Source organism: Pristiophorus japonicus, chromosome 20 (assembly GCF_044704955.1).
Source record: "Pristiophorus japonicus isolate sPriJap1 chromosome 20, sPriJap1.hap1, whole genome shotgun sequence".
Taxonomy (NCBI): domain Eukaryota; kingdom Metazoa; phylum Chordata; class Chondrichthyes; family Pristiophoridae; genus Pristiophorus; species Pristiophorus japonicus.
In genome coordinates, this window is record NC_091996.1 from 85,865,184 (window position 1) to 85,885,851 (window position 20,668).

Here is a 20,668-nt window from a genome sequence, read left to right on the forward strand (position 1 = left end):
GGGAGCGTGCGAGGGAGGGGGAGCGTGCGAGGGAGGGGGAGCGTGCGAGGGAGGGGGAGCGTGCGAGGGAGGGGGAGCGTGCGAGGGAGGGGGAGCGTGCGAGGGAGGGGGAGCGTGCGAGGGAGGGGGAGCGTGCGAGGGAGGGGGAGCGTGCGAGGGAGGGGGAGCGTGCGAGGGAGGGGGAGCGTGCGAGGGAGGGGGAGCGTGCGAGGGAGGGGGAGCGTGCGAGGGAGGGGGAGCGTGCGAGGGAGGGGGAGCGTGCGAGGGAGGGGGAGCGTGCGAGGGAGGGGGAGCGTGCGAGGGAGGGGGAGCGTGCGAGGGAGGGGGAGCGTGCGAGGGAGGGGGAGCGTGCGAGGGAGGGGGAGCGTGCGAGGGAGGGGGAGCGTGCGAGGGAGGGGGAGCGTGCGAGGGAGGGGGAGCGTGCGAGGGAGGGGGAGCGTGCGAGGGAGGGGGAGCGTGCGAGGGAGGGGGAGCGTGCGAGGGAGGGGGAGCGTGCGAGGGAGGGGGAGCGTGCGAGGGAGGGGGAGCGTGCGAGGGAGGGGGAGCGTGCGAGGGAGGGGGAGCGTGCGAGGGAGGGGGAGCGTGCGAGGGAGGGGGAGCGTGCGAGGGAGGGGGAGCGTGCGAGGGAGGGGGAGCGTGCGAGGGAGGGGGAGCGTGCGAGGGAGGGGGAGCGTGCGAGGGAGGGGGAGCGTGCGAGGGAGGGGGAGCGTGCGAGGGAGGGGGAGCGTGCGAGAGTGTGCGAGAGCGTGCGAGGGAGGGGAGTGTGCGAGGGAGGGAGCGTGCGAGGGAGCGCGCGTGCGAGAGTGTGCGAGAGTGTGCGAGAGCGTGCGAGGGAGGGGGAGCGTGCGAGGGAGGGAGCGCGCGTGCGAGAGAGGGAGCGTGCGAGGGAGGGGGAGCGCGAGGGAGGGGGAGCGCGAGGGAGGGAGGGGAGCGTGCGAGGGAGGGAGGGGAGCGTGCGAGGGAGGGAGGGGAGCGTGTGAGGGAGGGAGCGCGCGAGGGAGGGAGCGCGCGAGGGAGGGAGCGCGCGAGGGAGGGAGCGCGCGAGGGAGGGAGCGCGCGAGGGAGGGGAGCGTGCGAGGGAGGGGAGCGTGCGAGGGAGAATGTGCGGGAGAAAGCGTGAGAGAGAACGTGAGAGCGTGTGCGTATAAGCTTGTGTATGTGACCAAGTATATGCATGTGTGCATGTATCATAGAATTTACAGCACAGAAATAGGCCATTCGGCCCAACTGCTCTGTGCGTGCTCATGCTCCACACCAGCCCACTCCCACCCCTCTTCATCTATCACCAAATCCTTCTATTCCTTTCTATCTCATGTGTTTATGCAGCTTACCCTTAAATACATCGATACTATTCACCTTAACCCCTCCCTGTGGCAGCGAGTTCCACATTCTCACCGCTCTCTGGGTAAAGAAGTTCCTCCTGAATTCCTCATTGGATTTATTAGTGACTATCTTATAGTTATGGCCCCTAATTCTGGGCTCCCCCCACGTGGGGGCATCTTTCTCGACGTCTACCCTATCAAACCCCGTTCACAACCTAGAAGACCCCAGCACACGGCAAGCGGGGTTAAAGCGTGAGTTTACAGGAGAAGGTGCCGTACCTGAGGTTGCGGACTGGACCGGGAAAGGAGCCTGGCTGGCCTGTGGGAAACTCACAACGTTACTCGAGCCTCCGCCGACGTTGAACGCGTTGAAGCCGGGGAAACCCGGATGCGCAGCTTGCTGGGCTGGAAGGAAAAAAAAAAGAGAAACATCAGCTATTGTAACTGCAGGGACATCGGCCTCTTTTGTCCAACCCTCGCAACATTTCTAGATGGGGGGACGACCTTGAACCTTGAGCAGAGGCACAATTATATTTGACGCCTCAATTTCAAAATTCTCATCCTTGTTTTCAAATCCCTCCATGGCCCTCGCCTCCTCCCTATCTCTGTAATCTTCTCCAGCCCCACAACCCCCCCCCCCCCCCACCGAGATGTCTGCACTCCTCTAATTCTGCCCTCCTGAGCATCCCTGATTATAATCGCCCCACCATCGGTGGCCGTGCCTTCTGTTACCTGGGCCCCAAGCTCTCTAAACTTCTCTGTCTCTCTACCTCTCTCTCCTCCTTCAATACGCTCCTTAAAACATAACTCTGTGACCAAGCTTTTGGTCACCAGCGCTAATTTCTACTTAAGCGGCTCAGTGTCAAATTTTTTGCCTCATAACACTCCTGCGAAACACCTTGGGACGTTGAAGGCGCTATATAAATACAAGTTGGCGTTGACACTTACTCCTACACACGTGGGGAGCTACTTGCGTGCAAGGGTGGCTAATTTAAATCCCTCCATTGAGAACTAGGTCTGGGAGAGGGATGTTTTTTCTGCCTCTGGTACGGGGGAGTGGGTCTGGCTGAAGTGCTCTCGCAGAGACCCGCACAGGCTCGACGGGCTGAATGGCCTCCCTCTGTGCTGTAACCGTTCCATGATATAGTCAGGATGGCTGAGCGGTCAAGTAGCTGTCTCCTCTGGAGGCGTGGGTTCGAATCCCACTTCTGACACTTATTATCTCCGTATTTAAGGAACGATATACTTGCATTGGAGGCTGTTCAGAGAAGGTTCACGAGGTTGATTCTGGAGATGGGATTTACTTGCAGATAGGTTGAGTAGGTTGGGCCTCTACCCATTGGAGTTCAGAAAAATGAGAGGTGATCTTATTGAAACATATAAGATTCAGTAAGATCAGGGCTGATCTGATCTTAGCCTCAGCTCCACTTCCCCGTCCGCTCCCCATAACCCTTATCGCTCAAAAATCTGTCAATCTCCACCTTTAAATATATTCAATGACCCAGCCTCCACAGCTCTCTGGAGCAGAGAATTTTTACAGATTTACAACCCTCAGAGAAGAAATTCCTCCTCATCTCAGTTTTAAATGGGCGACCCCTTATTCTGAAACAATGTCCCCTAGTTCCAGATTCACCCACGAGGGGAAACATCCTCTCTGCATCTTGGACAGGTTAGGTGAGTGGGCAAATGCATGGCAGATGCAGTATAATGTGGATAAATGTGAGGTTATCCAATTTGGAGGCAACAACATGAAGGCAAAATATTATCTGAATGGCGGCAGATTAGGAAAAGGGGAGGTGCAACGAGACCTGGTGTCATGGTTCATCAGTCATTGAAAGTTGGCATGCAGGTACAGCAGGCGGTGAAGGCGGCAAATGGCATGTTGGCCTTCATAGCGAGAGGATTTGAGTATAGGAGCAGGGAGGTCTTATTGCAGTTATATAGGGCCTTGGGTGAGGCCTCACCTGGAATATTGTGTTCAGTTTTGGTCTCCTAATCTGAGGAAGGATGTTCTTGCTATTGAGGGAGTGCAGCGAAGGTTCACCAGACTGATTCCCGGGATGGCAGGACTGACATATGCGGAGAGACTGGATCAACTGAGCCTTTATTCACTGGAGTTTAGAAGGATGAGAGGGGATCTCATAGAAACATATAAGATTCTGACGGGACTGGACAGGTTAGATGCGGGAAGAATGTTCCCGATATTGGGGAAGTCCAGAACCAGGGGACATAGTCTTAGGATAAGGGGTAAGCCATTTAGGACTGAGATGAGGAGAAACGTCTTCACTCAGAGAGTTGTTAACCTGTGGAATTCCCTGCCGCAGAGAGTTGTTGATGCCAGTTCATTGGATATATTCAAGAGGGAATTAGATGTGGCCCTTACGGCTAAAGAGATCAAGGGGTATGGAGAGAAAGCAGGAATGGGGTACTGAGGGAACGATCAGCCATGATCATATTGAATGGTGGTGCAGGCTCAAAGGCCGAATGGCCTACTCCTGCACCTATTTTCTATGTTTCTATCTATCTTTAGCCCCCTCAGAATCTTACACATTTCAGTAAGATCACCTCTCATTCTTCTAAACTCCAATGAGTACAGGCCAAATCTGCCAACCATTCTTCATAAGACAACCCCCTCATTTCAGGAATCAATCGAGTGAACCTTCAATGCAAGTCTATCCTTCTTTAAATAAGGAGACCAAAACTGTACGCAGTATTATCATCATCGGCAGTCCCTCGTATCGAGGATGCCTTGCTTCCACGCCAAAAAGGGATGGATTCACAGGTGTTTCAATGTTCCAAATCCCTGACTAATATTCCAGATCCCAAACTATATCTTGAAGGGCGGAAGATGCCTGTGGGTGGATTTTTTTAATGTGGGGTGACCGTTGCACACCAGCCACCACACGGGGCTTGACAGAGCGAGGTCTTGGTCCAGTGGCAAGGATTAACCAGAACTACTGGAGACCAGCTCTGCTCTCTAAAGTGCACGGAAGTACTCTAAAGTGCGCTGAAATCACTGGCCTGTTGAAAAAGGCAAAATTCTCGGCAGAGTGATGGCGCTATGTCTGTGAGCAGCTTTCTTCGAGGCCTTCATCTCAGGAATCAACCTTCTCTGAACTGCCTCCAATGCAAGTATATCCCTCCTTAAATACGGAGACCAAAACTGTACGCAGTACTCCAGGTGTGGCCTCACCAACGACCTGTACCCGGATGGCAGGACTGACATATGAGGAAAGACTGGATCGGCTAGGCTTATACTCACTGGAATTTAGAAGAATGAGAGGGGATCTCATCGAAACGTATAAAATTCTGACGGGATTGGACAGGTTTGGTGCAGGAAGAATGTTCCCGATGTTGCGAAAGTCCAGAACCAGGGGTCACAGTCTAAGGATAAGGGGTAAGCCATTTAGGACCGAGATGAGGAGAAACTTCTTCACCCAGAGAGTGGTGAACCTGTGGAATTCTCTATCACAGAAAGTTGTTGAGGCCAGTTCGTTAGATATATTCAAAAGTGAGTTAGATGTGGCCCTTATGGCTAAAGGGATCAGGGGGTATGGAGAGAAGGCTGGGGTGGGGTACTGAGGTTGAATGATCAGCCACGATCATATTGAATGGCGGTGCAGGCTCGAAGGGCCGAATGGCCTACTCCTGCACCTATTTTCTATGTTTCTATGTACAGTTGTAGCAGGAGGGAAACGGGCTTTTAGCTTAATAGGCAGAATCCTACCTCCAAAGCTGGGGAAGGCCCCAAAAGCCTGGGCAGCAGCATGCTGGGGTGCAGGGGCAGCGAATGGGTCGCCTCCGATGTCTGCCAGAAGATCCAGCTGCGACTTCTTTGCTTGTTGCTGATGTTGCATCTGTGCTTGACTGGCAATCTGGGGGGGAACGCGAAAACAGGAATTAAAACACAGAGTCTACACACAGGAGCTCCATCCCGTGTCCTGGGGCCAATATCGATCCCTCAACCAACAGATGATCCGGCTCATCTATCACACTGCTGTTTGTGGGAGCTTGCTGTGCGCACACTGGCTGCCGCGTTTCCCCGCACTGCAACAGCGACTGCACTTCAAAAGTGCTTTCGCCTCGCGTATACGGCGCCGTGCCGAGGACGACAGACAACGCTGCCGACCAGCCCCCGCCGTCGGCGACACCAGCCAGCTGCCCGGCTTCAACGCCTGCGCAGGAAGGGAAAGGAGGGGGGGGGGTCAATGGCGCACGCGCCGCTAGCGGGGGAGGGGCTGGACCGCCACGGCCGCGATCGCCAGCCGCGAGATCGGCCCAGGCGCAGACCTCAACAGCCGCTCGCGCTGATACATCGGCTTCAACGGAGCTGAAACGTCTCAAGGCGCTTCGCAGCAGCGCTAATCAGACAACAGTCGGGCACCCAGCCACACAAGGAGATACCAGGGCAGGCCCTGGTCAACACGGTAGGTTTTAAGGAGCGGCTTAAAGAAGAGAGAGGCAGAGAGGTTTTACACCGGATATGTAGCACAGGAACAGGCCATTCGGCCCAACCAGTCCGTGCCGGCGTTTATGCTCCACTCGAGCCTCCTCCCGTCTTTCCTCATCGAAATCTATCAGCGTAACCCTCTATTCCCTTCTCCCCCATGCGCTTGTCCAGCCTCCGATACTATTCGCCTCAACCCCTCCCTGTGGCAGCGAGTTCCACATTCTCACCCCTCTCTGGGTAAAGAAGTTTCTCCTGAATTCCCCATTGGGTTTCTGGGTGACTATCTTATATTGATGGCCTCTAGTTATGCTCTTCCCCACAAGTGGGAACACTCCATCGCTCCCCAATTTGGTGTCAGCGTCAAATTTAGAAAATATGGTTGCGATTCCAAAGTCGAAATCGTTGATATAAATTGTGAACAGTGGCCCCAGCACTGATCCTTGTGGAACATCACGACACACCTTCCATCACCTTTTACCCCCACTCTCTGCTTTCTGTCTTGAAGCCACAGCTAGCGATCCATTCTGCTACTTGTCGGCTGACTCCACATTCTCCGACCGTGTTCATCAGTCTAGGTCACTGGCTTCAGTGGCTGTAAAACACTTTGGGACGTCGCGAGGTCGTGAAAGGCGCTATAGAAATGCACGTTCTTTTTGTCGACGGGACAACAACAATTGGCATTTATTTGCCGCCTTCAACAGCGTACAACGTCCCATGAGGCCACGTCAAACCGCTTAGACGCCCAGGGGCAGAAACCTGGACATTCCATTCGAATGTACTGAGACACAACAGCCCTTTTACCCGGAGACCTGGGTTCAAAGCGGTCTGCGAGCTATCACGGTCCCAAGTCACGTGAGTTTTGCAGTTTCAATCCAGTTCTTACAGGGTATAACCAGCAACCTCATGGAAAGAAAGAACTTGCATTTCTATAGTGCCTTTCACGATGTACCAAAGCACTTTACAGCCACGGAAGTACTTTTCAAGTATAGTCACTCTATTGTAGGAACCGCAGCAGCCAGTTTGCACACGGTCCGCTCCCACAAACAGCAATGTGATACTGACCCAGATAATCTGTTTTTTAGCGCTGTTGACGGAGGGATAAATATTGGCCCCAGGACACCGGGGGGAACTCCCCCCTGCTCTGCTTCGAAATAGTGCTATAGGATCGTTTACATCCACCTGAGAGGGCAGACGAGGCCTTGGTTTAATGTCTCGTCCGGAAGACGGCACCTCCGACAGTGCGGCATTCCCTCAGTACTGCCCCTCCAACAGTGCGGCATTCCCTCAGTACTGCCCGTCCGACACTCCTTCAATATTGCCCGACAGTGCGGCGCTCCCTCAGTACTGCACCTCCGAAAGTGCGGCGCTCCCTCAGTACCGCCCCTCCGACAGTGCGGCGCTCCCTCAGCACCGCCCCTCCGACAGTGCGGGGCTCCCTCAGCACTGCCCCTCCGACAGTGCGGGGCTCCCTCAGCACTGCCCCTCCGACAGTGCGGGGCTCCCTCAGCACTGCCCCTCCGACAGTGCGGGGCTCCCTCAGCACTGCCCCTCCGACAGTGCGGGGCTCCCTCAGCACTGCCCCTCCGACAGTGCGGGGCTCCCTCAGCACTGCCCCTCCGACAGTGCGGGGCTCCCTCAGCACTGCCCCTCCGACAGTGCGGGGCTCCCTCAGCACTGCACTGGGATTGTCGGCCAGGATTTTGAGAGAAGTCTCTGGAGAGGCCACGGGGTGACTGGTGCAGTGGAGGGGGGAGGTGAGCACTGAGGCAGGTTGCTGGGGCAGAGCAGAGGGAGCTACAACCTGCACCGGAACCTTGCTGTCCCTGGCCTGGGATTGCTGGATGCCCTTACTGGAACTGCATCTTTCGCCTTGAGAAACACGCAGAAGAATTTTAAAACAGCTTTTGCGATAAGATCATGTGTTGATGAAGCTCTCCTTTCCCTGTCTGTTCAGGGGCAGTCAAACAATGTCAGTAGCTATTGCTCAAGACCCGTTGTTTGGCCAGCAATGTGCTATGAGCCCATATAAAACAGTTCTCATTTTAATACACAGTAGAGCCAGTGGCAGCTAGAGGGAGAAAGGCACAATAATGTTTCAAAAGGGCCCAGGGTGGAGAGGAGGAGAAATCTTTTTAACGCAGCGAGTTTTGTGATCTGGAACACGCTGCCTGAAAGGGCGGTGGAAGCAGATTCAATCGTTACTTTCAAAAGGGGAACTGGATAAATAAATGAAAGGGAAAATTTTGCAGGGTTGTGGGGAAAGAGAGTGGGACTAATTGGATCGCTTTTTCAAAAAACCACACAGGTACGATGGGCCGAACGGCCTCCTTCAGTGTTATATCTTTCTGTGATATGATCAAATCTGCCTCTCTCCCCACAGGTAAAGAAAGACTTGCATTTATATAGCACCTTTCACGGCACCGGACGTCTCAAAGCGCTTTACAGCCAATGAAGTGCAGTCACTGTTGTATTGTGGGAAACAGCAGTCAATTTGCACACAGCAAGCTCCCACAAACAGCAATGTGATAATGACCAGATAATCTGTTTTTGTTGTGTTCATTGAGGGATAAATATTGGACCTAGGACACTGGGGAGAACTCCCCCTGCTCTTCTTCGAAATAGTGGCCATGGGATCTTTTACGTTCACCCGAGAGCGCAGACGGGGCCTCGGTTTAATGGCTCATCCGAAAGACGGCACCTCCGACAGTGCGGTGCTCCCTCAGTACTGCCCCTCCGACAGTGCGGCGCTCCCTCAGCACTGCCCCTCCGACAGTGCGGTGCTCCCTCAGCACTGCCCCTCCGACAGTGCGGCGCTCCCTCAGCACTGCCCCTCCGACAGTGCGACGCTCCCTCAGCACTGCTCCTCCGACAGTGAGGCACTCCCTCAGTACCGCCTCTCCGGCAGTGCGGTGCTCCCTCAGCACTGCCCCTCCGACAGTGTGGCGCTCCCTCAGCACTGCCCCTCCGACAGTGTGGCGCTCCCTCAGCACTGCACTGGGAGTGTCGGCCTGGATTATGTGCTCAAGTTCCTGGAGTGGGACTCGAACCCACAACCTTCTGACTCAGAAGTAGGAGTGCTACTCACTAAGTCACGGTTGACAGGCGTGTACACAAAATATGCGGAGGCAGAGTGCAAGGCTCCTGCCCACAGTATCGCAATTCCTGAAAGGGGAGGGGGGGGGGCGGGTGGAAAGAGAGGGGGAAGGGGAAGAACAGACAATATTACTAGGGAGAGGTCAAATGCTATCATCGTTCTATTCCTCTAAGGCCAGGAAGCAAGTGGCCTGCCTGCCTACTTGGTCAAGCAAAACCGAGCACGGCACTGTAGTACAGAAGAACTTCAGAATTGGGAGCAGGAGTCAGCCATTCAGCCCCTCGAGCCTGCTCTGCCGCTCAATATCATGGCTGATCTTCGACCTCAACTCCACTTTCCCGCCCGATCCCCATATCCCTCGATTCCCCTCGAATCTAATAATCTAGCGATCTCGGCCTTCAATATAGAATCATAAAAATTTACGGCACGGAAGGAGGCCATTTCGGCCCATCGTGTCCGCGCCGGCCGACAAAGAGCCACCCAGCCTAATCCCACTTTCCAGCTCTCGGTCCGTAGCCCTGCAGGTTACAGCACTTCAGGTGCACATCCAGGTACTTTTTAAATGTGGTGAGGGTTTCTGCCTCTACCACCCTTTCAGGCAGTGAGTTCCAGACCCCCACCACCCTCTGGGTGAAGACATTCCCCCTCAAATCCCCTCTAAACCTCCCCCCAATTACTTTAAATCTATGCCCCCCTGCTGAGGGAAATACGTCCGTCCTATCCACTCTATCCAGGCCCCTCATCATTTTATACACCTCAATCAGGTCTCCCCTCAGCCTCCTCTGTTCCAAAGAAAACAACCCCAGCCTATCCAATCTTTCCTCATCGCTAAGATTCTCCAGTCCAGGCAACATCCTGGTAAATCTCCTTTGTACCCTCTCCAGTGAACTCACAGCCTTCCTGTAATGCGGTGACCAGAACTGCACGCAGTACTCCAGCTGCGACCTAACCAGTGTTTTATACATTTCAAGCATAACCTCCTTGCTCTTGTATTCTCTGCCTCGACTTATAAAAGCAATACTCGGGCATCCACTGCTCTCTGGGGCAGAGAATTCCACAGATTTACAACCCTCAGTGAAGAAATTCCTCCTCATCTCGGTCCTAAATGGCCGACTCCTTATCCTGAGAATCTGCCCGTCAGTTCTGTTCTGAATCATACGGAGAGCTCGTATTCGATCTCGGGTCCGCGCTCAGATAGCTGACCCAGCACTGGGGATTGTCGGGAGAGATACTCCGATTCGCCCAAGTGACTTCGGCGTTCGTGGGAACATGTGGAGAGAGGGATAGGACTGGGCTGGGCAGCGATGCCCGTCACGGTCAAATAGCCAACCGACACTTTAAGCTTGCGCGTGATGAACAGCCACTTAAAAGGAGATGCTGGAGATCCTCCAGAGCCCGTGGAATGGGGTTACAACAAGGTCAGCATGTTTAGGGAGAATGGGGGGGGGGGGGGGGGGGGGGGGACCTTTAAAATTCTCATCCTTGTTTTCGCATGAGATGGGTCCAGCGTTGCCTCAAATTTAATATTTCTCATACTGCTGATCACCTCCCTCCGTGACCTCGCCCCCTCCCTCTCTCTGCAACCTCCTCCAGCCCTACGACCCGTCGAGTTCTCTGCGTCCTCCAATTCTGGCCTCTTGCGCATCCCCCGATTTCCTTCGCTCCACCAGCGGCGGCCGTGCCTTCAGCCGCCTGGGCCCCCGAGCTCTGGAACTCCCTCCCTAAACCTCTCCGCCCCTCCCTCTCTCTTCCTTAAAACCTACCTTGTTCACCTGCCCTAATATCTCACGCGGCTCGGTGTCCATTGTGGGCGGATAACCCTCCTGTGACGTCTTGCTATGTGAAAGGCGCTACATGAAGGCAAATTATCGCTGTTCTTGAACTTGGAAAACACCCAGCACCCCACTGGCCGTACCTGGCTGGCAGTTCTCGTGACGTTCAGGGTTGGAGCCGATTCTCCCATCAGCGTCTTCAGTGGCTTGACGTCAGGGGTGCTGCTCCTGCTGCTAAGTGAGGCTGTCGCGGACGTCGCTGCAGATACCTTTACACGCTCCGGAGGAACATACCTAGAATCCAAGAGCAAACCCATTCAGTTTTAACATAGAAACATAGAAAATAGGTGCAGGAGTAGGCCATTCGGCACCACCATTCAATATGATCATGGCTGATCGTTCCCCCAGTACCCCTTTCCTGCTTTCTCCCCATATCCCTTTAGCCATAAGGGCCACATCTAACTCCCTTTTGAATATATCCAACGAACTGGCCTCAACTACTTTCTGTGGTAGAGAATTCCACAGGTTCACCACTCTCTGGGTGAAGAAGTTTCTCCTCATCTCGGTCCTAAATGGCTTACCCCTTATCCTTAGACTGTGACCCCTGGTTCTGGACTTCCTCAACATCGGGAACAGGCTTCCTGCCTCTCACCTGTTCAGTCCCGTTTCAGTGTGTTGGGAGCTGGCTGTATGCTTCACTTTGCAGCCCCAGCTCGCACTGTGTCCCTGGTTACCATGACGGCCCGATCTTTTCGCCACAGATCAAGGCTCCACCCCCAAAACTAAAGGTCGGGTTAGGCCGCGCCAAAGTGAAGAAATCCCAACTTGGAACATTTTTTTTGGTTGGTACTCGGGCCCCCAAAAAACGGGGATAACTCTGCAAAGTGTGCCAAAAAAAAAAGCTTTGGGAAAACTTGAGCCCATATAGTTGCCAGGTGCTAGTTTAGACACTGCTCGTCTAATGTGCATTTAAATCATCATCATAGATGGTCCCTCGTGTCGAGGATGACTTGCTTCCACGCCAAAAAGGGATGAGTTCACAGGTGTTTCAATGAAGGACCTGATATTCCGGATCCCGAACTACATCCTGAAGGGTGGAAGATGCCTGTGGGTGGATTTTTTTAACGTGGGGTGACCGTTGCACACCAGCCACCACACGGGGCTTGACAGAGCGAGGTCTTGGTCCAGTGGCAAGGGTTAACCAGGACGACTGGAGACCAGCTCTGCTGCACGGACCCAGTGCGCACACATATCGCACAGTGTGGGCTGGGCCCGTGCTGCCCCTGGGCCCTCGCCTCTTCTGGGCCCCAGACTCACGCTTCTCCTGGGCCCCGGTCACTTCCCTCGACAAACTCTCGCCGCTCCTTCGCCCCTCCTGCTGGGCCTGCCCGCACTGCAATCAGCGACCTGGCTTCGCAGCCGTCGCCCTCCTGCAGCAACACGCGCTGCTCCCTGCCGTGGTATGTCACCGCACGCTGCTCCCTCCAATGGCCCCGGCCTGCCGATGGTCTTGCAGGCTGGGACCGCGCCGATTTCCGGTCTAAATGGCACAGCAATATTCACCGCAAGCGGAGCGGCCCAGGGGAGCGTCAGTGAGTGGAACGGCCCTCAGTGCACCGTCAACACAACGCACTGTTACTCACCATCTCTTCTTCTCGTATTTATCCTGCAGGAATTCCTTGATCTTTTGTGGATCCCTGTAATCCGGGATAACCGACGATCGGGAGTCAAACAGGCCCAGCCAAATCTGCCGACACACCTGCGCAGGAAACAAACACACAGATTCAGTGTTCTTTCCACACACACACACGAATATATAAATCGCCTCGCAAAACGTCAGCTCGGGTTCCCGCTCCGGATCGCCCTCCAGTTCCACAGCGTTCGCCGTTATTAGCCCTCTGGAACGGGCCGCGACTTCAGCATGCAGCGCACGTGCCTCTAAACGCGGAGATCGTGAAGTTGCGGTCAGTCATTTGCTGTTCCAACACTGGCTGTGCCTCCACACCTCCCCCCCACCCCCCCACAAACCCGGCAAGAAGTGAAATCAATGAAACAACAAACATCTAAGAACATAAGAAACAGGAGCAGGAATCAGCCATTCGGCCCCTCGAGCCTGCTTCGCCATTCAATAAGATCATGGTCGATCCGATCATGGACTCAGCTCCACTTCCCTGCCCGCTCCCCATAACCCTTGACTCTCTTATCGCTCAAAAATCTGTCCATCCCCACCTTAAATATATTCAATGACCCAGCCTCCACAGCTCTCTGGGGCAGAGAATTCCACAGATTCACGACCCCTAGAAGAAATTCCCCTGCATCCCAGTTTTAAATGGGCGGCCCCTTATTCTGAAACTATGTCCCCTAGTTCTAGATTCCCCCACAAGGGGAAACATCCTCTCTGCAGCTACCCTGTCAAGCCCCGTCTCTCATTCTTCTGAACTCCAATGAGTATAGGCCCAACCTTTCTTCATACAACCACCCCTTCATCTCAGGAATCAACCTAGTGAACCTTCTCTGAACTGCCTCCAATGCACGTATATCCTTCCTTAAATACAGAGACCAAAACTGCACGCAGTACTCCAGGTGTGGATACTCCAATGAAGATCGATTAGCGTGGTCGGCAGCTCACGTACTCCGAAGGGGTCAGGGGTGGGGTATGTTGCGGAAAGCAGGCATGGCCCTGAAAGAGCTTTGGTACAGAACGTGTTTGCTTTTAGGAAAGGAACGTGGAAAGGTTTGTTCAGCTGCTGTGTACAACTGAAGGTGCAGAAGCCAGGATGTCTTACTACAGTTATACAGGGCCCTGGTGAGACCACACCTGGAGTATTGTGCACAGTTTTGGTCTCCTTACCTAAGGAAGGATATACTTGCCATAGAGGGAGTGCAGCGAAGGTTCACCAGACTGATTCCTGGGATGGCAGGACTGTCGTATGAGGAGAGATTGGGTCGACTAGGCCTGTATTCACTGGAGTTTAGAAGAATGAGAGGGGATCTCATTGAAAGGTATAAAATTCTGACGGGGTTGGACAGACTGGATGCGGGGAGGATGTTTCCCCGGGGCTGGGAAGTCTAGAACAAGGGGTCACAGTCTCAGGATACGGGGTAGGAAATTTAGGACCGAGACGAGGAGAAATGTTTTCACTCCGAGGGTGGTGAACCTGTGGAATTCTCTACCACAGAAGGCTGTGGAGGCCAAGTCACTGAATATATTTAAGAAGGAGATAGACAGATTTCTAGACACAAAAGGCATCAAGGGGTATGGGGAAAAAGCGGGAATATGGTGTTGAGGTGGAGGATCAGCCATGATCATATTGAATGGCGGTGCAGGCTCGAAGGGCCGAATGGCCTACTCCTGCTCCTATTTTCTATGTTTCTCTGCAGCCCCTGACAGAGTGAAGTTCCTGCAGCGGCAGTGCCAGGAACACCCACTGGGGCCGCAGCAATTTATCTGCATTGAGAAATCAAGTTGAAGGGTCAAAGTCCAAAGTGCGGGCCACCGGCAAGATTGGGGGGAGGAGGGCGAAACGCGAGAGGTGGCTCAGTCAATCAGGAAGTGCAAGCAGCTGATGTCAATGGGTTTAAATATTGCGAGACTGTGGGAATGAGGGAGTGTTTTGAGGTCCTGGGAACGAACCAGTGAGAGTGGAAAGTGGAGCAGTGAGCTTCGACTGCAATAGGATTTGCTGTGACTATGGGGCGCACGTCAGCAAAATACTCATTCATAAACAACAACGTTTAGATAGCGCCTAAACCGTCCCAAGACGCTTCACAGGAATGTTACAAGATAAAGGAGGAATTTCTTCTCTCAGAGAGTCGTGAATCTTTGGAATTATTGACCCCAGAGAGCTGTGGAGGCTGGGCCATTGCATATATTTAAGGTGGAGACACAGAGATTTCGGAACGATTAGGGAATCAACGGTTATGGGGAGTGGGCAGGAAAGCGGAGTTGAGGCCAAGATCAGATCAGCCATGATCTTATTGAATGGCGGAGCAGGCTCGAGGGGCCGAATGGCCGACTCCTGCTACTACTTCTTGTGTTCTTAAAAATTTGACACTGAGACACACAAGAAGTAGTTACGGCAGAGCTTGGTCAAAGAGGTCGGTTTTAAGGAGCGTCTTAAAGGAGGAGAGAGAGGGAGAGAGGTTTAGGGAGGGAGTTCCAGAGCTTGGGGCCCAGGCAACAGAAGGCACGGCCACCGATGGTTGAGCGATTATAATCAGGGATGTTCAGGAGGGCAGAATTAGAGGAGCGCAGACATCTCGGGGGGTTGTGAGGCTGGAGGAGATTACAGAGATAGGGAGGGGGCGAGGGCCATGGAGGGATTTGTAAACAATGAGAATTTTGAAATCGAAGCGTTGCTTAACTGGGAGCCAATGGAGGTCAGCGAGCACAGCGGGTGATGGATGAGCGGGACTCGGTGCGAGTTAGGGCACGGGGCAGCGAGTTTTGGATCACCTCTAGTTTACGTAGGGCAGAATATGGGAGGCCAGTCAGGGTGCATCAGAATAGTCAAGTCTAGAGTTAACAAAGGCATGGATGAGGGTTTCAGCAGCGGATGAGCTGAGACAGGGGCGGAGACGGGCGATGTTACGGAGGTGGAAATAGGCGGTTTTAGTTATGCCGCAGACGTGTGGTCGAAAGCTCATTGCGGGGGACGAATTTCTTACAACACTTCGAAAAGTACTTCATTGGATGTAAAGCGCTTTGAGACGTCTGGTGGTCGTGAAAGGCGCTATATAAATGCAAGTCTTTCTTTTCAAATATGACACCAAGGTTGGTTCATAAACCTACAAATCTGCACAGGGGAGTATTCATTACAGCCTCTCAGGCGTGGTGGCAAATTTAAAGGGACCACGCGCGGGAAATTTTTTTTTTAAAGAGGGAACATTGCTCAATGGGCAATTGCATTCTCCAGCAATGATGGGAGACATTTAGCGGGAATCAGTGCTGCACGGGTGAGTTTTATTGATGTAAAGTAGGAGCGCACGCATGGCTGGGATGTCTCTGCACTGATTAATTCTTCGCTATCGGGCTATGTGGCTTTCAGATCCTCCCGTGCTGTCAGGCATGAAAATAAAAGGCCCTCAAGTCCTGCTACTTATACGGCAGTAAGTTCACTTAAGTGAGCACATCGGTTAAACATTAGTGGAGGCCCCAGGCCAGGCCTCCCCCTCTGCTCCCATTTCCTATGTGGAATGATATAGGTAGTCACAGTCCTTGTAGCTCACATCATGGGCCAGCTCGACCTGTGAGAGAACACCACCGCAGGCCGGGGCTATTAAAAGAGCTGGAGCGCTGGGCCCTGGAACATTGTGGGCCCCTGCAGCTTCCAGCGCAAGCCGCTCCAAGTGTGCGACGGCTTCGTGGTGACATCACCAGGAGCCAGGTCGTCGTTTGGAGCGTGGGCAGGAACATCGGCAGGGGCCTGGTACAGCAGAGGAGCGGGAAGGTCGCGGCGGACTTGCGCCGAGCGATCGGGGCGGCGGAGCGATGAGGGACCGCGGCTGCGATTCGGTGGGTGATCGTGACGCAGGTTCGGCGAACGTTTGGTGTGGCAGTGCGGCGAGAGTTCGTGGCCGGAGGAGCGGTTAGGGATCATGGCGGAGGGGCGGCGAGAGTGCGTGGCGGAGGTGCGGCGAATGCGGGTACGGGGCCCAGACGCGCCAAGGGCCCAGGGGCAGCACGGGCCCAGCCCACACTGTGCGATATGTGCGCGCACTGGGTCCGTGCAGCAGAGCTGGTCTCCAGTCGTCCTGGTTAACCCTTGCCACTGGACCAAGACCTCGCTCTGTCAAGCCCCGTGTGGTGGCTGGTGTGCAACGGCCACCCCACGTTAAAAAAAATCCACCCACAGGCATCTTCCACCCTTCAACTGGAGTTCAGGACGGGAACATCGGGCCCTTCATTGAAACATCTGTGAACTCGTGGAAGCACGTCATCCTCGTTCAAGGGACCGTCTATGATGATGATGATTCACACCCTATCTTGACTAATGTTAATTCCTGGCAAAAACCATTTCAATTCGGCCCGTCATCCCTTTTGTCTCTCTAATCTCTCCTGCCTTCCACTCTATCGCAGAACCTTCCCTTTTGTTCTCTCCTCCCCTCCCCCTCTCGGTGCTTGTTAAGTATGTGTTCTTTACGAACACTCTCCGGCTCCGACGAAGGGTCGCCGACCCGAAGCGTTAACTCTGCTTTCTCTCTCTGCACAGATGCTGCCTGACTCGCTGAGAGTTCCCGCACATTCTGTTTTTTTATTTAAGTCAGAAGACAAGCAGCTTTATAAAAGGACGGTCGTGTTAAATCAGGTGATGCAAACTGACTTACTCTGCTGTCAAGGGTGAGAATGCGTGCAATCAGCCCTGTCCCTTTAAACCCATGACGTCGAGCTGCTGTGAACAGGCACACCCAGAGGTCAGTGGGAGGTGCTCCCGTGCACCCAGGGAGGTAGGCTGGCGGCTGCTTGTAAAAGATGCAGCTCCTCCCATGGTCACATGAGACCAGCAGGACGGAACTGGCTTTCTTTTCTCACCAAGGGTTTTTAATCTGGTTTTCGCCTCTCCCAGGAGATCACATGGCTCCGGTTGGGGTGGAGTGCAGAATGTTTCAGTATCAGGGGCGTCGCAGTTGTGTGAGGCGGACTGGTTGGGCCGGGTGCTCTTTACCTTTTCGCCATTGTTCAAAGGTTTGTATGTAACCTTCAGGGCTGCTGACCGAGGGCCGTGCGGCTCTTTGTCGGCCGGCGCAGACACGATGGGCCAAAGTGGCCTCCTTCTGCGCTGTAAATTCCTTCGTTTCTATGCTTTTTAAGCACCGCAGGAATTTGCGCCTGTTGACGTCAGATGGGGGGGGTGCTGAAGTGTGACAAGACACTTTGCAAGAACGGGTGCACGAAATGGCTCGACAGTGTGAACGTCTCACACCCGGCAACCCACCAATTTGCTCCTGGCACCAGTAGCAGATCTGAACTTGCCGGTATTTCACCCGACTCAAATTACAATCTCCGGACAAGGACACAATTGGAAAGGGTAAATCTATGAAGTTGCAGCAAGGTCTGCCAGCAGACAATTAGAATACAGCACAGAAGGCCGTTCGGCCTATCGTACCTGCGCCAGCTCCTAGGTACAGCTATCTAAATCAATCCCACTTTCCCGCCCCTCCCCTGCCCTTTCCCCATTTTGTTAAGTGTCAGCCGTGGCTCAGTGGGCAGCATATTCGCCTCTAAGTCAAGCACAAAAAAAATCTAAGCTGACACTCCAGTACTGAGGGAACGCCGCACTGTCGGAGGTGCCATCTTTCAGGTGAACGTAAAAGATCCCGCGGCCACTATTTCGAAGAAGAGCTGGGGAGTTCTCCCCGGTGTCCTGGGGCCAATATTTATCCATCAACAGATTATCTGGGTCATTATCACATTGCTGTTTGTGGGAGCTTGCTGTGCGCAAATTGACTGCTGCGTTTCCCACATTACAACAGTGACCACACTCCAAAAGTACTCCATTGGATGTAAAGCGCTTGGGGGACATCCGATGGTTGTGAAAGGCGCTATAGAAATGCAGGTCTGTCTTTTGGTTACATACCCCCCCGACACCTGTAAAGGGGAGACACAGGCAGGGCAATGTGCCGGAAGTTGTCCTTTTCCGACTGCTCTGCGTTGCGAATAATTTCTGCTTGTATTTCGGTGTTCCACAATGTGCAGATTTTCGTTTTTCAATCCTTATCGTAGTGAAGAACGGATAAACCTGTGATTGTACGGCTATTCCTCACGTCCCCGGGGCATTCCGAAGGGCTTCGCAGCCAAAGAATTACTTGTTGAAATGCACTCGCTGTTGTAAATGTAGACAACCGATTTGCGCACAGCAAGCTCCCAAAAAAACAGTCATGAGACAGGTGAGCAGTAAATCTGTTTTTTGGTGGGGTTAGTTGACCAGGATTCCCAGAGGACTCTCTTGTTCTTCTCTGAATAGAATCATAGAAACGATAGAATCACAGAAATTTACGGCACGGAAGGAGGCCATTTCGGCCCATCGTGTCCACGCCGGCCGACAAAGAGCCACCCAGCCTAATCTCACTTTCCAGCTCGCAGTCCGTAGCCCTGTAGGTTACGGCACTTCAAGTGCACCTCCAAGTACTTTTTAAATGTGGTGAGGGTTTCTGCCTCTACCACCCTTTCAGGCAGTGAGTTCCAGACCCCCACCACCCTCTGGGTGAAGACATTTCCCCTCAAATCCCCTCTAAACCTCCCCCCAATTACTTTAAATCTATGCCCCCTGGTTATTGACCTCTCTGCTAAGTGAAATAGTGTTTCAAGGACACCCTCAAAGCCTCTCTGATAAAGTGCAACATCCCCACCGACACCTGGGAGTCCCTGGCCAAAGTCCAGTCCGCCCTAAGTGGAGGAAGAGCATCCGGGAGGGCGCTGAGCACCTCGAGTCTCGTCGCCGAGAGCATGCAGAAAACACGCGCAGGCAGCGGAAGGAGCGTGCGACAAACCAGACTCCCCACCCACCCTTTCCTTCAACCACTGTCTGTCCCACCTGTGACAGAGACTGTAATTCCTGTATTGGACTGTTCAGCCACCTGAGAACTCACTTTTAGAGTGAAAGCAAATCTTCCTCGATTCCGAGGGACTGCCTATGATGATGAAGGGAAACAGGTCCTTCCTATCCACTCTATCTCGGCCCCTCATAATTTTTTACACCTCAATAAGGTCCCCCCCCTCAGTCTCCTCTGTTCCAAGGAAAACGACCCCACCCTACCCAATCTTTCCTAAAATTCTCCAGTCCAGGCAATATCCTCGAATAGTGCCATGGGTTCCACTACTAAGCTTTCTACACCCAAGCGCACAGGCAGACAAGGCCTTGATTTAACGTCTCATCTGAAAGACGCCATCTTCGGCAATGCAGAACTCCCTCAGTACTGCACTGAAGTGTTGACTAGTCAGAAGCTTTACATAGAATGTACAGCACAGAAACAGGCCAGTCGGCCCATCGGGTCCGTGCCGGTGTTTATGCCCCCTCTCACCCCTCTCCATCTCATCTCACCCCATCACCATATCCTTCTATTCCTTTCTCCCTCACGTGTTTATCCAGCCTCCCCTTAAAGGCATCGATACTATTCGCCTCAACCACTCCCTGTGGTAGATTCTCAAATGTAGCAATTTCTCAGCTGTTGTTGGTCTAACCTATGACAACCTATTATTTTCTAATTTGACGCCTTCATTCTTCTATGAGAACCACTGTCTCAATGGGGTACTTTTCCTGGAATGCAATGCCGGGAGCCCTCTAGTGCATTGGAGGCAGTTCAGACAAGGTTCACAAGGTTGATTCCCGAGATGAGGGGGTTGTCTTACGAAGAAAGGTTGAGCAGGTTGGGCCTGTAATCACTGGAGTTTAGAAGAATGAGAGGTGATCTTATCGAAATGTATAAGATTCTGAGGGGGTTGGACAGGGTAGATGCAGAGAGGATGTTTCCCCTCGTGGGGGAATCTAGAACTAGGGGGCATAGTTTCAGAATAAGGGGTCGCCCATTTAAAACGGAAATGAGGAGGAATTTCTTCTTTCAGAGGGCCGTGAATCTGTGGAATCTTCTGCCCCAGAGAGCTGTGGAGGCTGGGTCATTGAATATATTTAAGGTGGTGATGGACAGGTTTTTGAGCGATAAGGGAGTCAAGGGTTATGGGGAGCGGGCGGGGAAGTGGAGCCGAGTCCATGATCGGATCAGCCAGGATTTTAGTGAATGGCGGAGCAGGCTTGAGGGGCCGAATGGCCGACTCCTGCTCCTATTTCTTATGTAGTACATGAGCCAAGTTCACGCGAGTCTTGGAAAATGAGGCAGTTGTAGAATCACAGAATAGTACGGTCATGTATCCTACGTGGCTACCGTTGGTACCATCACAAGGTGTGCCACCAGAGGGCACTGCAGTGGGAGACTTGCAGGTTACCTGTACAGGTGTTCCTGGCCTAGTATAAAAGGCAGGCCACCAGGTGTGATCCTCACTCTGGAGTTAACAATAAAGGACTCAGGTCACTAC

General features: G+C 53.4%; 1 protein-coding gene across 4 annotated transcripts in view; it reads right to left on the reverse strand.

The window, feature by feature from the left end:
* LOC139232639 (arf-GAP domain and FG repeat-containing protein 1-like) overlaps window positions 1-20,668 on the reverse strand; it is a 134,269-nt gene that overhangs the window by 51,479 nt on the left and 62,122 nt on the right. For all 4 annotated transcript variants that reach the window (XM_070863086.1, XM_070863084.1, XM_070863085.1 and 1 more), the window contains exons 3-6: window positions 12,282-12,397; window positions 10,782-10,932; window positions 5,050-5,197; window positions 1,602-1,727 (exon numbers count right to left, since the gene is read on the reverse strand). In XM_070863086.1, coding sequence (XP_070719187.1) covers window positions 1,602-1,727; window positions 5,050-5,197; window positions 10,782-10,932; window positions 12,282-12,397 — 541 coding nt within the window. The remainder of the gene's footprint in view (window positions 1-1,601; window positions 1,728-5,049; window positions 5,198-10,781; window positions 10,933-12,281; window positions 12,398-20,668) is intronic.